Source organism: Procambarus clarkii, chromosome 46 (genome assembly GCF_040958095.1).
Source record: "Procambarus clarkii isolate CNS0578487 chromosome 46, FALCON_Pclarkii_2.0, whole genome shotgun sequence".
Lineage (NCBI taxonomy): Eukaryota > Metazoa > Arthropoda > Malacostraca > Decapoda > Cambaridae > Procambarus > Procambarus clarkii.
In genome coordinates this window covers 29,450,239-29,464,028 of record NC_091195.1, presented here as the reverse complement: position 1 = coordinate 29,464,028, position 13,790 = coordinate 29,450,239, and the positions used below count along the sequence as shown (strand labels likewise).

The following is a 13,790-nucleotide window of genomic DNA, read 5'->3' as shown; positions in this document are numbered from 1 at the left end:
AAGGTGTGTGCTGGGTGAGACGAGGAAGGTGTGTGTTGGGTGAGATGGGGAAGGTGTGTGCTGGGTGAGACAAGGAAGGTGTGTGCTGGGTGAGACATGGAAGGTGTGTGCTGGGTGAGATGGGGAAGGAGTGTGCTGGGTGAGATGGTGAAGGTGTGTGCTGGGAAAGATGGGGAAGGTGTGTGCTGGGTGAGATGGGGAAGGTGTGAGATGGGGAAGGTGTGAGATGGGGAAGGAGTGTGCTGGGTGAGACAAGAAAGGTGTGTGCTGGGTGAGACAAGGAAGGTGTGTGCTGGGTGAGATGGGGAAGGTGTGTGCTGGGTGAGAAGAGGAAGGTGTGTGCTGGGTGAGATGGGGAAGGTGTGTGCTGGGTGAGATGGGGAAGGTGTGTGCTGGGTGAGATGGGGAAGGTGTGTGCTGGGTGAGATGGGGAAGGTGTGTGCTGGGTAAGACGAGGAAGGTGTGTGCTGGGTGAGACGAGGAAGGTGTGTGCTGGGTGAGACGAGGAAGGTGTGTGTTGGGTGAGATGGGGAAGGTGTGTGCTGGGTGAGATGGGGAAGGTGTGTGCTGGGTGAGATGGGGAAGGTGTGAGATGGGGAAGGAGTGTGCTGGGTGAGACGAGGAAGGTGTGTGCTGGGTGAGACAAGAAAGGTGTGTGCTGGGTGAGACAAGGAAGGTGTGTGCTGGGTGAGATGGGGAAGGTGTGTGCTGGGTGAGAAGAGGAAGGTGTGTGCTGGGTGAGACAAGAAAGGTGTGTGTTGGGTGAGACAAGGAAGGTGTGTGCTGGGTGGGACAAGGAAGGTGTGCGCTGGGTGAGACAAGGAAGGTGTGTGCTGGGTGAGAAAAGGAAGGTGTGTGTTGGGTGACAAATGGAAGGTGTGTGCTGGGTGAGACAAGGAAGGTGTGTGCTGGGTGAGACAAGGAAGGTGTGTGCTGGGTGAGACAAGGAAGGTGTGTGATGGGTGAGACAAGGAAGGTGTGTGCTGGGTGAGGCAAGGAAGGTGTGTGCTGGGTGAGACAAGGAAGGTGTGTGCTGGGTGAGACAAGGAAGGTGTGTGCTGAGTGAGAAGAGGAAGGTGTGTGCTGAGTGAGACAAGGAAGGTGTATGTTGGGTGAGACAAGGAAGGTGTTTGCTGGTTGAGACAAGGAAGGTGTGTGCTGGGTGAGACAAGGAAGGTGTGTGCTGGGTGAGACAAGGAAGGTGTGTGCTGGGTGAGACAAGGAAAGTGTGTGCTGGGTGAGACAAGGAAGGTGTGTGCTGAGTGAGAAGAGGAAGGTTTGTGCTGGGTGAGACAAGGAAGGTGTGTGCTGGGTGAGACAAGGAAGGTGTGTGCTGGGTGAGACAAGGAAGGTGTGTGCTGAGCGAGAAGAGGAAGGTTTGTGCTGGGTGAGACAAGGAAGGTGTGTGCTGGGTGAGACAAGGAAGGTGTGCGCTGGGCGAGACATGGAAGGTGTGTGCTGTGTGAGATGGGGAATTAGTGTGCTGGGTGAGATGGGGAAGGTGTGGGCTGGGTGAGACGAGGAAGGTGTGTGTTGGGTGAGATGGGGAAGGTGTGTGCTGGGTGAGACATGGAAGGTGTGTGCTGGGTGAGATGGGGAAGGAGTGTGCTGGGTGAGATGGGGAAGGAGTGTGCTGGGTGAGACAAGGAAGGTGTGTGCTGGGTGAGACAAGGAAGGTGTGTGCTGGGTGAGACAAGGAAAGTGTGTGCTGAGTGAGAAGAGGAAGGTTTGTGTTGGGTGAGACAAGGAAGGTGTGTGCTGGGTGAGACATGGAAGGTGTGTGCTGGGTGAGACATGGAGGGTGTGTGCTGGGTGAGATGGGGAAGGAGTGTGCTGGGTGAGATGGGGAAGGTGTGTGCTGGGTGAGACAAGGAAGGTGTGTGCTGGGTGAGACGAGGAAGGTGTGTGTTGGGTGAGATGGGGAAGGTGTGTGCTGGGTTAGACAAGGAAGGTGTGTGCTGGGTGAGACAAGGAAGGTGTGTGCTGGGTGAGACATGGAAGGTGTGTGCTGGGTGAGATGGGGAAGGAGTGTGCTGGGTGAGGTGGGGAAGGAGTGTGCTGGGTGAGATGGGGAAGGTGTGTGCTGGGAAAGATGGGGAAGGTGTGTGCTGGGTGAGATGGGGAAGGTGTGAGATGGGGAAGGAGTGTGCTGGGTGAGACAAGAAAGGTGTGTGCTGGGTGAGACAAGGAAGGTGTGTGCTGGGTGAGATGGGGAAGGTGTGTGCTGGGTGAGAAGAGGAAGGTGTGTGCTGGGTGAGATGGGGAAGGTGTGTGCTGGGTGAGATGGGGAAGGTGTGTGCTGGGTGAGATGGGGAAGGTGTGTGCTGGGTGAGATGGGGAAGGTGTGTGCTGGGTGAGATGGGGAAGGTGTGTGCTGGGTAAGACGAGGAAGGTGTGTGCTGGGTGAGATGGGGAAGGTGTGAGATGGGGAAGGAGTGTGCTGGGTGAGACGAGGAAGGTGTGTGCTGGGTGAGACAAGAAAGGTGTGTGCTGGGTGAGACAAGGAAGGTGTGTGCTGGGTGAGATGGGGAAGGTGTGTGCTGGGTGAGAAGAGGAAGGTGTGTGCTGGGTGAGACAAGAAAGGTGTGTGTTGGGTGAGACAAGGAAGGTGTGTGCTGGGTGAGACAAGGAAGGTGTGCGCTGGGTGAGACAAGGAAGGTGTGTGCTGGATGAGACAAGGAAGGTGTGTGTTGGGTGACACAAGGAAGGTGTGTGCTGGGTGAGATGGGGAATTATTTATTATTATTATTTATATATATATATATATATATATATATATATATATATATATATATATATATATATATATATATATATATATATATATATATATATATATATATGTGTCGTACCTAGTAGCCAGAACGCACTTCTCAGCCTAATATGCACGGCCCGATTTGCCTAATAAGCCTAGTTTTCATGAATTAATTGTTTTTCGACTACCTAACCTACCTAACCTAACCTAACCTAACTTTTTCGGCCACCTAACCTCACCTAACCTATAAAGATAGGTTAGGTTAGGTTAGGTAGGGTTGGTTAGGTTCGGTCATATATCTACGTTAATTTTAACTCCAATAAAAAAAATTACCTCATACATAATGAAATGTGTAGCTTTATCATTTCATAACAAAAAAATTAGAGAAAATATATTAATTCATGAAAACTTTGCTTATTAGGCAAATCGGGCCTTGCATAGTAGGCTGAGAAGTGCGTTCTGGCTATTAGGTACGACATATATATATATATATATATATATATATATATATATATATATATATATATATATATATATATATATATATATATATATATATATATATATATATATATATATATAAATAGGGAGGGAGTACCACCCCTAGCTGGAAGAAGGGGGACCCATAGCCTCGGAGGAAACCACGCATAACGCATTAGAGGGAATGTTTAGATCCCCTCCAATACAGTTTCTGTGTGCTTTTCTCCTACCACCCCCTTCCTTAAATATTTTTTGTGCTTTATTATGCATTTGATGGTTACAAGATATACATGGGTTGATACAAAAATAATAATGCAAAAAGGTGCTTAAAGGTTATGGATCTCTTGAAAAACACAACAATGGGAAACATTGATGAATGTCACAGACGGGTTCGATCATTGTTGCAAGTCAAACACTTCTTCGAATTCCTCTGAAGTTGGACTAGTGCCCAAGACGCAACAGGCATTTCCCCTCTGAATCGCAACACTGAGGCGCTGGAACAAGAAACTTTTTGCTCTCTGGTCTTTTGTAGCGCTGATCAATTTGTCCCCCAATTCCTTCAGGAACTTCAATGCACATTTTCCCCACGAACCGAGGGTCTCCGAGCCGATCGGAACAAAGCTGTAGCAGTGTGCTAGACCTCTGTATTTAATAATTTTCTGCGATTCCCTGAAAGAAGCAGCACCACCGCTTTCACGTGTGCTGTAGTGGAGGTAGGTACTGGCCAGTGTGGCAGCGCACGTGTAGTCCCATACCACTTGCTTACCATCCTTCCAAGGTAGCAAGGTGACCCCATCAGGGCGCTTCTGAGGGTCGTTAGGTCTGGATAAGTGTGGTTCTCTTTGTGCCGGGCAGCGGGCTGTGGCGAGGCTCCTCTTGATGATGTCGTTGACTTCTTCATGTCTTGCAATTTTACCCTGTGATTTACGACATACCAGACCATGACGACCATATTGGTCTGCCATCGCAGTTCCGCAGATGCACCTATGTTCGGTGAGGATGGGGGCGGCAAGGCGAAGGGCAACTCCAATGCGGAGAGCGTCATGACTGAGGCGAGTTCCCAGGGCTGCATTGGGCACAGCAAATAAAAAATCCCCGGCGTGGGGTGCTGTTACCGCTAGGAGGCGGGCTTTGTTTTCAGCATCAGCGTTGTCAATCATTGCTGTGACAGTCTTTTCCATTATGGGGCTATCCCAGTGGGCCTGCTTGTGGTCTTTTGGGACTTGTGGTCGGGGTTGAGGGTGTGCAATGGTGTCCCATTGTCTGGCTGCTTCGATGAACGTTTGATCATGAGTTCCCGCTGTCTCTCTCATACGCTCTGGTAGGATCTGCCCTACCAATTCGTTGGCTGCTGTACATGAGGATAAGAATGCTGGAAGTGCTACCTCAGTTGCCTTTCGTATGCCTATCCCTCCAAATCTCACTGGTAGTGTTGCTTGGTCCCACTGACTGGCATCTAAATCTAGGTTGAGCGCCTTCCTGAATATTGACCTGAGGAGCTCATCATATTGATTTAGAAGTGGGTTGCCAAAAGTTGGTGCACACCTTAAGAAGTATGTTAGCCTGGGCAAAGTAAGGCACTTTGTGAGAAGGTAGAGGGCATCGTGGGAGTCCAAGTCCCCAATTCTCTCTTCCATCCTCTTTAGGTCTCTAAACTTTTCGTCAAGGACTGCAGCAATGGCATTGTGGCCCAGAGGTGCTCCGAGTAGTGTGCTGTCGGTAGGTTTAACGACTGAGGCTTCTGGTAGAACTGATTTCACTGCTCTAATGATTACTTCACTAGATGCAATAATTTCGCACTTGGAGGGGCTAAGAACGAGACCCATGGACTCCCCCCGTGTCTTCACCAGCTGTAAGTCTTCTAGCAGGGAATCTTGTGTGCCTGCCAGAGTGCCATCATCCAGGAACCAGACGTTGAGCTCGCTGGACAGTCTGGTTGTAATTTCTCGAACCGCTATGCAAAAGAGGAACGGTGCAAGTGGGTCACCCTGTTGAATTCCCTCTGCTGAGGTGACTTCATGTTTGCCAAACAGGAGGGTTGAGTCTTTGCTGTAGCCTGCTGACACAAACGGGAGAATGCTTGGGCAATGTTCCTGGACTGCAGTGAGGATTGCTTCCCTTTTGACCGAGTTGAAAGCGTTTTTAAAATCTAATTTTACTACTGCCTGGTCTTCAGTAAGAGAGCTAATGTAGGCTCGTGCAGCATGAGCCGCTGCTTCACAGCCTTGGGGGACTCCAAACCCCAGCTGGTTGGGTTGCAGCATGGTGGCTGCTTCCGTTCGGATACTTCTGACAGCAGCCCTTGCAACTAGGCGGCGAAGGGTATTACCAACGGCAATGGGTCTGATCCCTCCCCCCTTCTTTTTCAGGGCACATAGGGATGCACCAAAGAAGAATGGTTTGATTTCATCAGGGATTAACCCGGCGAGGCAGTTGTTGACAAACGTTGTGATTTCTGTCAGGAGCGCTTCTGCAGCTGGGCCAAGAACAGGGTTCACCATTTCCTTCACATGTTGAGGTCTTACCCCTGTGTAGCCTCCTGAGGAGCCCGGGGGAAATGAAACGATAGCTTTATAAACCTCTGACTCCCGGAGGACGAGAGGTTCCTGATTAGGGGCGAGCCTGACCTGTGGGGGAGGTCCACCTACGGCCCTGACGGGGTGTTTTTCTCTCAGTGCTTGGGCTGTGGTTTCATCCCTGGGCAAAATTTTGTCCTCACTTGTGAGGACAAAATACATATATATATATATATATATATATATATATATATATATATATATATATATATATATATATATATATATATATATATATATATATATATATATATATATATATATATATATATATATATATATATATATATATATATATATATATATATATATATATATATATATATATATATGTATGTCGTACCTAGTAGCCAGAACGCACTTCTCAGCCTACTATGCAAGGCCCGATTTGCATAATAAGCCAAGTTTTCATGAATTAATGTTTTTTCGACTACCTAACCTACCTAACCTAACCTAGCCTAACTTTTTCGGCTACCTAACTTAACCTAACCTATAAAGATAGGTTATGTTAGGTTAGGTAGGGTTGGTTAGGTTCGGTCATATATCCACGTCAATTTTAACTCCAATAAAAAAAAAATGACCTCATACATAATGAAATGGGTAGCTTTATCATTTCATAAGAAAAAAATTAGAGAAAATATATTAATTCAGGAAAACTTGGCTTATTAGGCAAATCGGGCCTTGCATAGTAGGCTGAGAAGTGCGTTCTGGCTACTAGGTACGACATATATATATATATATATATATATATATATATATATATATATATATATATATATATATATATATATATATATATATATATATATATATATATATATACATCTTCTGATTTTTGTCTGTACAGACAAAAATCAGAAGATACAATTGACACAATTGTGTGTGTAAACTAAAGTCTTTGAAAATGTAATAAGTTATTACGAAACGCGTTCAAGTGTCGCGTCAGACTATAAATAAAAATGAATTTTGGAGAATTGATTTTTCAATTACCATCGACAGTGAAAAGAAACATAAGAAATATTGAGAAAATTCGTGATGTTGGGGCGTTGTGTGTGTGTGATGTTGGGACATTGTGGTGTGATGTTGGGGGCGTTCTGTGTGTGATTTTGGGGTGTTGTGTGTGTGATGTTGGGGGCGTTGTGTATGTGATATTGGGGCGTTGTGTGTGTGATATTGGGGCGTTGTGTGTGTGATGTTGGGGGCGTTGTGTATGTGATATTGGGGCGTTGTGTGTGTGATGTTGGGGGCGTTGTGTATGTGATATTGGGGCGTTGTGTATGTGATGTTGGGGGCGTTGTGTATGTGATATTGGGGCGTTGTGTATGTGATATTGGGGGCGTTGTGTATGTGATATTGGGGCGTTGTGTATGTGATGTTGGGGGCGTTGTGTATGTGATATTGGGGCGTTGTGTATGTGATGTTGGGGGCGTTGTGTATGTGATATTGGGGCGTTGTGTATGTGATGTTGGGGGCGTTGTGTATGTGATATTGGGGCGTTGTGTATGTGATATTGGGGCGTTGTGTGTGTGATGTTGGAGCGTTGTGTATGTGATATTGGGGCGTTGTGTATGTGATGTTGGGGGCGTTGTGTATGTGATATTGGGGCGTTGTGTATGTGATATTGGGGCGTTGTGTATGTGATATTGGGGCGTTGTGTATGTGATGTTGGGGGCGTTGTGTATGTGATATTGGGGCGTTGTGTATGTGATATTGGGGCGTTGTGTATGTGATGTTGGGGCGTTGTGTGTGTGATGTTGGGGTGCTCAGTGTTGACCTACTTTACCCACGCCCGGGTGCCTGGGGGTTATACATAATAGTTGTAATCTCTTCAGGAGAGGAAGTTACTTTGTTTAATGAACATAAGAACAACGGAAACTGTAGAAGGTCCATTGTCTCAAAAGTCTCTGGTATCAAAACATAGACCTGATCATATTCTATAAAACAAAGAAGACGACCGACCTCTTCATTAAACACAGCCCGAAACCGACGGAGAACCCTTTACAGCAGTCAGACGTGGTATATATGTACACCTGCCCACACGAAGGATGTAACCTTCAATCAAAGTACATAGGTATGACGTCGACCAAGCTGACGAGGCGTTTGACCTGTCATCTTCAATCAGGTGTCTCTTAAAATCATTTGAGACAAGCCCATGACATCACCCTAACAAGAAAAATGTTGAATAAAAACACTTGTATTACAGACAAAACCCAGGATTTAAGAAGGTTGCAAATTCTTGAAGCAATCCACATAAAAATAAAACAACCCACCATATATACCAAAATTAAGGAACTATTCACTCTGCCCACAATGAGAGTAAGAACAAGACCAGAATGTGAAGATGCCAACAAAGGAAACACTGCTGAAAATGACACGCTCCTTACACCTGACTCTTTCTTCAATGGTTCCAATGTAAAAATTAGCAAATAACACTCCTAGGGGGGAGCCCATTGCAACTCCATCCATCTATCTGGTAACATTGATATATATTACCAGTCCGCAAGATAACATGTATCTACAGATAGACGAAGTAGAAATGGGCTCCCCTCTAGGAATGTTATTTGCTAATTTTTACACGGGAACCATCGAAGAAAGAGTCTTCAGTAGTAGGAATAAACCAATTGTATACTGCGTTCATCATATGAACGTAAGAATGACGGTATCTGCAGAAGGCCTATTTGCCCATACGAAGGCAGCACCTATTTAGAGAGAGAGAGAGAGAGAGAGAGAGAGAGAGAGAGAGAGAGAGAGAGAGAGAGAGAGAGAGAGAGAGAGAGAGAGAGAGAGAGAGAGAGAGAGAGAGAGGGAGGGAGAGAGAGAGAGAGAGAGAGAGAGAGAGAGAGAGAGAGAGAGAGAGAGAGAGAGAGAGAGAGAGAGAGAGAGAGAGAGAGAGAGAGAGAGAGAGAGAGAGAGAGAGAGGGGGAGAGAGAGAGAGGGAGAGAGAGAGACCAGGACGGCCGGGTACCCCAACAGGTATTGGATAAAGACCTAAACCTGTTTCTATTACTTCGAGTAAAGTCTGTGGATTAATCTTAGTGTATTTCTTCAGGTATTATCCTGGAAGCCACAAGCAGCAAAGACCCGGCCACCCTGCCCAGTCTACCATATAGAGGAAGTGGACTCGAACTGACAATTGTCTGCAGCCTCACCGATACCCTCGCCCTCGACCAGTGCTGCCATCTGGCTCGGCAACTGTGTCCTCCCTCCAAGAGGCTGCGGTACCCTTCTCTGAGCTTCTGCCACACTGACGTAACAAGTACGTATAGTTTCATCAGTACCAACGTATCAAACTGATACGGGGATGTTTAATTATGTAAACTTTTAGAGTTCATTCAAGGAACTAATTAGACATATAATATCTAATTGCCTGCATTTATTTGATAATTTATGGTTCTTCCAATGTTACATACAGTCATATAGCATTGCTTATCCACATTAGGCTTATCGTATTCGTGGTGATGAAATTTGTGATAAAAAAAGATATAGCCAAATAATGTAAGCGATTTGTCACATCGATATTTACAGAAGATATCATAAATAATATTCATTCAAATTCTATGCGATAATATTTGCAAAATTCACATTTTGAAATACTTGACAATAATATTGGTCACCGTGAGTTGGTTAAACATCGTTACGTTTAACCACATACTCGCTAACCCAGTCTCCACCATCCTGCTCACATACTCCCTAACCCAGTCTCCACCATCCTGCCCACATACTCGCTAACCCAGTCTCCACGCATCCTGCCCACATACTCCCTAACTCAATCTCCACGCATCCTGCCCACATACTCCCTAACTCAATCTCCACGCATCCTGCCCACATACTCCCTAACTCAATCTCCACGCATCCTGCCCACATACTCCCTAACTCAGTCTCCACGCATCCTGCCCACATACTCCCTAACTCAGTCTCCACGCATCCTACCCACATACTCCCTAACTCAGTCTCCATGCATCCTGCCCACATACTCCCTAACTCAGTCTCCACGCATCCTGCCCACATACTCCCTAACTCAGTCTCCACGCATCCTGCCCACATACTCCCTAACTCAGTCTCCATGCATCCTGCCCACATACTCCCTAACTCAGTCTCCATGCATCCTGCCCACATACTCCCTAACTCAGTCTCCACGCATCCTACCCACATACTCCCTAACTCAGTCTCCATGCATCCTGCCCACATACTCCCTAACTCAGTCTCCATGCATCCTGCCCACATACTCCCTAACTCAGTCTCCATGCATCCTGCCCACATACTCCCTAACTCAGTCTCCATGCATCCTGCCCACATACTCCCTAACTCAGTCTCCATGCATCCTGCCCACATACTCCCTAACTCAGTCTCCACGCATCCTGCCCACATACTCCCTAACTCAGTCTCCACCCTTCCTGCCCACATACTCCCTAACTCAGTCTCCACCCTTCCTGCCCACATACTCCCTACCTAATTTTGCTTTTAAATGATGCCCCGAATGGCGAGTTTATTGGGCAGCGCCACTCATCCTGTGAGTGGACACACCGCCATAGCAGCATGTACAACACTCCCCAATAGGAAGTAAACCCGCTGGGTTGTTCATCCTGTCACTTATACCCAGACACAGCTGGGACTTGCTTAACTTTATCAAGTGAACAGCTTATCAAACAAGAAGATAAACATTCGTCACCCCTAAAAATTTTACGTTATCATGCGGGTGCAAAATGGGGAAATCTTTTAAGAACAGTATCTATATTTGGCAAATTGTATTTTCTTAACTCAAACAATGTGGGGTTTATTATTCTACACATATTTCTAATGACTCTTAGATGTCCACACTCTCAGGTAGTGGTCAAGGCGGTGTCCATCACTCTGACTGCAGATTCTGTAACTCCTCTGCTCAACTTTTGTTTCCATTCCGAATCTCCATGGATATTTGTACCCAAGACGAATTCTTGCTATTACTGATTCTCTCCTGTGGCCACCTCCTCTTCGTCCATATTTATTGGGATTACCAACTGCAACCACTTTGTACCAGCATGCAGATTCACTGATTTGTTCTTCTATCCTCCTTTCCTCAATAACCTTGTCACGGTGATATTGCCTAATGATACCTCTAATTTGTAGAGGAGTCTTGGGTATGAAGTATTCAATGTGGTCTCCTTCAGCGCCTTCAGCAGCCAGCACATCTGCTCCTTAATTTCCACATATTCCAACATGGGCGGGGATCCACAGAAATTTGACGATTCTCCCTTGATCGGTTAGTACTCTCACAGCTCTCTTGATCTCAGCGACTATTGCAAGATTTTCTGCCTGATTATTAGTAAGGCTTTGTAGCGTTGCTTTAGAATCAGTGCAGATCAATGTACCGTTAGTGCTTCGTTAAAGGAAAAATAACGCCATAACAATGGCAGTTAGCTCTGCTTGTGTTGAAGAGGCATAGTTCTCAATACTATTTTGCCTTAAGCATTTGTTAAATCCAAACAACTACACAAACTAACTACACTATTAAATTGTCCTATTATGTGGATTTTGCGACACTTCGTCGTAGGCTCAGTGGTGTTTTCAAATTTTTCCCAAAAATTGTTATCCCATACGAGGCAGCTCCTATATATATATATCCACCCATTCATATATATGTCCAATATACGCTTGAAATAATCAAGGTACCCCACTTCCAATATAAGTTTACAATAAATAGCTTACATTCTAGTTTTATACACAACAGCAATTATGAAACGCTGTAGCTAGATATCGTACTATAATCCACAAGTAGTTACCGTACATCTGCCAGCTCAGCGGATTAGTGTCTGTGTTCATAGGGTAGTAAACTGTCCTCACATCCATCAAATGACTGCCGAAATGTCGCACCGCACTTCATCTATCTAGTAACTCTGCTGGATCCTAGCCACAATATTCATAGGTTAATCATTCCCAAACCTCAAAAATCCTAATCATGCTCCACAAATCTGCTCATTAGTTTCTAAACCAACAGTCACAAATACATACAAACATACCTACACATACTCCACAACCCATACATACATAGAAAATAGCCTGTTATGCCATCATAGCCACATTAATAAGATGTAATTACTACCATATTAGTCCCTAAAATGTATTAAGAACAAGATTTCAGTAACCCCACAGATCATTCACCTAAGTACATCAGTACACCTTAAAATTTTGTACTGCTAATGCATATTAATGCATATCAATCAGTAAGGTAAACTTATTAATCAAGCAAGTCTAAAATATTTGTAAATTACCCTATTATATTCAAACACATACATTTTATTCATACATATAAATATACATACATACATACATACATACATACATACATACATACATACATACATACATACATACATACATACATACATACATACATACTGGAGTAACTGGTAGGGCGCTCCAGTGGATAGGGAAGTACCTAAGCAATAGGAAGCAGAGAGTTATAGTGAGGGGTGAGACCTCAGAATGGCGTGAAGTCACCAGTGGAGTCCCACAGGGCTCTGTGCTTGGACCTATCCTGTTTCTGATATACGTAAATGATCTCCCAGAGGGTATAGACTCATTCCTCTCAATGTTTGCTGACGACGCCAAAATTATGAGAAGGATTAAAACAGAGGAGGACAGCTTGAGGCTTCAAGAAGACCTGGACAAGCTGCAGGAATGGTCGAACAAATGGATGTTAGAGTTTAACCCAAGCAAATGTAATGTAATGAAGATAGGGGTAGGAAGCAGGAGACCAGATACAAGGTATCACTTGGGAGATGAAATACTTCAAGAGTCAGAGAGAGAGAAAGACCTGGGGGTTGATATCACGCCAGATCTGTCCCCTGAAGCTCATATCAAGAGGATAACATCAGCAGCATATGCCAGGTTGGCTAACATAAGAACGACCTTTAGAAACTTGTGTAAGGAATCTTTCAGAACATTATATACCACATATGTCAGACCAATCCTGGAGTATGCGGCTCCAGCATGGAGTCCATATCTAGTCAAGCATAAGACTAAACTGGAAAAGGTTCAAAGGTTTGCCACCAGACTAGTACCCGAGCTAAGAGGTATGAGCTACGAGGAGAGGCTACGGGAATTGAACCTCACTTCGTTGGAAGACAGAAGAGTTAGGGGGGAACATGATCACCACATTCAAGATTCTCAAGGGAATCGACAGGGTTGATAAAGACAGGCTATTTAACACAAGGGGCACACGCACTAGGGGACACAGGTCGAAACTGAGTGCCCAAATGAGCCACAGAGATATTAGAAAGAACTTTTTTAGTGTCAGAGTGGTTGACAACTGGAATGCATTAGGAAGTGATGTGGTGGAGGCTGACTCCATACACAGTTTCAAGTGTAGATATAAGAACATAAGAACAAAGGCAACTGCAAAAGGCCTGTTGGCCCATACGAGGCAGCTCCTATTTATAACCACCCAATCCCACTCATATACATGTCCAACCCATGCTTGAAACAATCGAGGGACCCCACCTCCACAATGTTACGCGGCAATTGGTTCCACAAATCAACAACCCTGTTACTGAACCAGTATTTACCCATGTCTTTCCTAAATCTAAACTTATCCAATTTATACCCATTGTTTCGTGTTCTGTCTTGTGTTGATACTTTTAATAGCCTATTAATATCCCCTTTGTTATGTCCATTCACCCACTTGTAAACCTCTATCATGTCACCCCTAACTCTTCGCCTTTCCAGTGAATGCAACTTAAGCTTTGTTAATCTTTCTTCATATGAAAGATTTCTAATTTGCGGAATTAACTTAGTCATCCTACGCTGGACACGTTCGAGTGAATTTATATCCATTCTATAATATGGCGACCAAAACTGAACTGCATAATCTAAATGGGGCCTAACTAGAGCAAGATATAGCTTGAGAACCACACCAGGTGTCTTGTTACTAACGCTGCGATTAATAAATCCAAGTGTCCGATTTGCCTTATTACGAACATTTATGCATTGATCCTTTTGTT

General features: G+C 45.0%; 1 protein-coding gene across 5 annotated transcripts in view; it reads left to right on the top strand.

Annotated features, from left to right (window-relative positions):
• LOC123770550 (uncharacterized) overlaps positions 1–13,790 on the top strand; it is a 216,036-nt gene that overhangs the window by 186,096 nt on the left and 16,150 nt on the right. For 2 of the 5 annotated variants that reach the window (XM_069301882.1, XM_045762562.2), the window contains exon 4: positions 8,861–9,067. In XM_069301882.1, coding sequence (XP_069157983.1) covers positions 8,861–9,067 — 207 coding nt within the window. Of the gene's footprint in view, positions 1–5,604; positions 5,928–8,860; positions 9,068–10,917; positions 11,053–13,790 lie in introns of those variants that run through there. The other 3 variants (XR_011222200.1, XM_069301883.1, XM_069301885.1) reach the window with 3 other exon arrangements.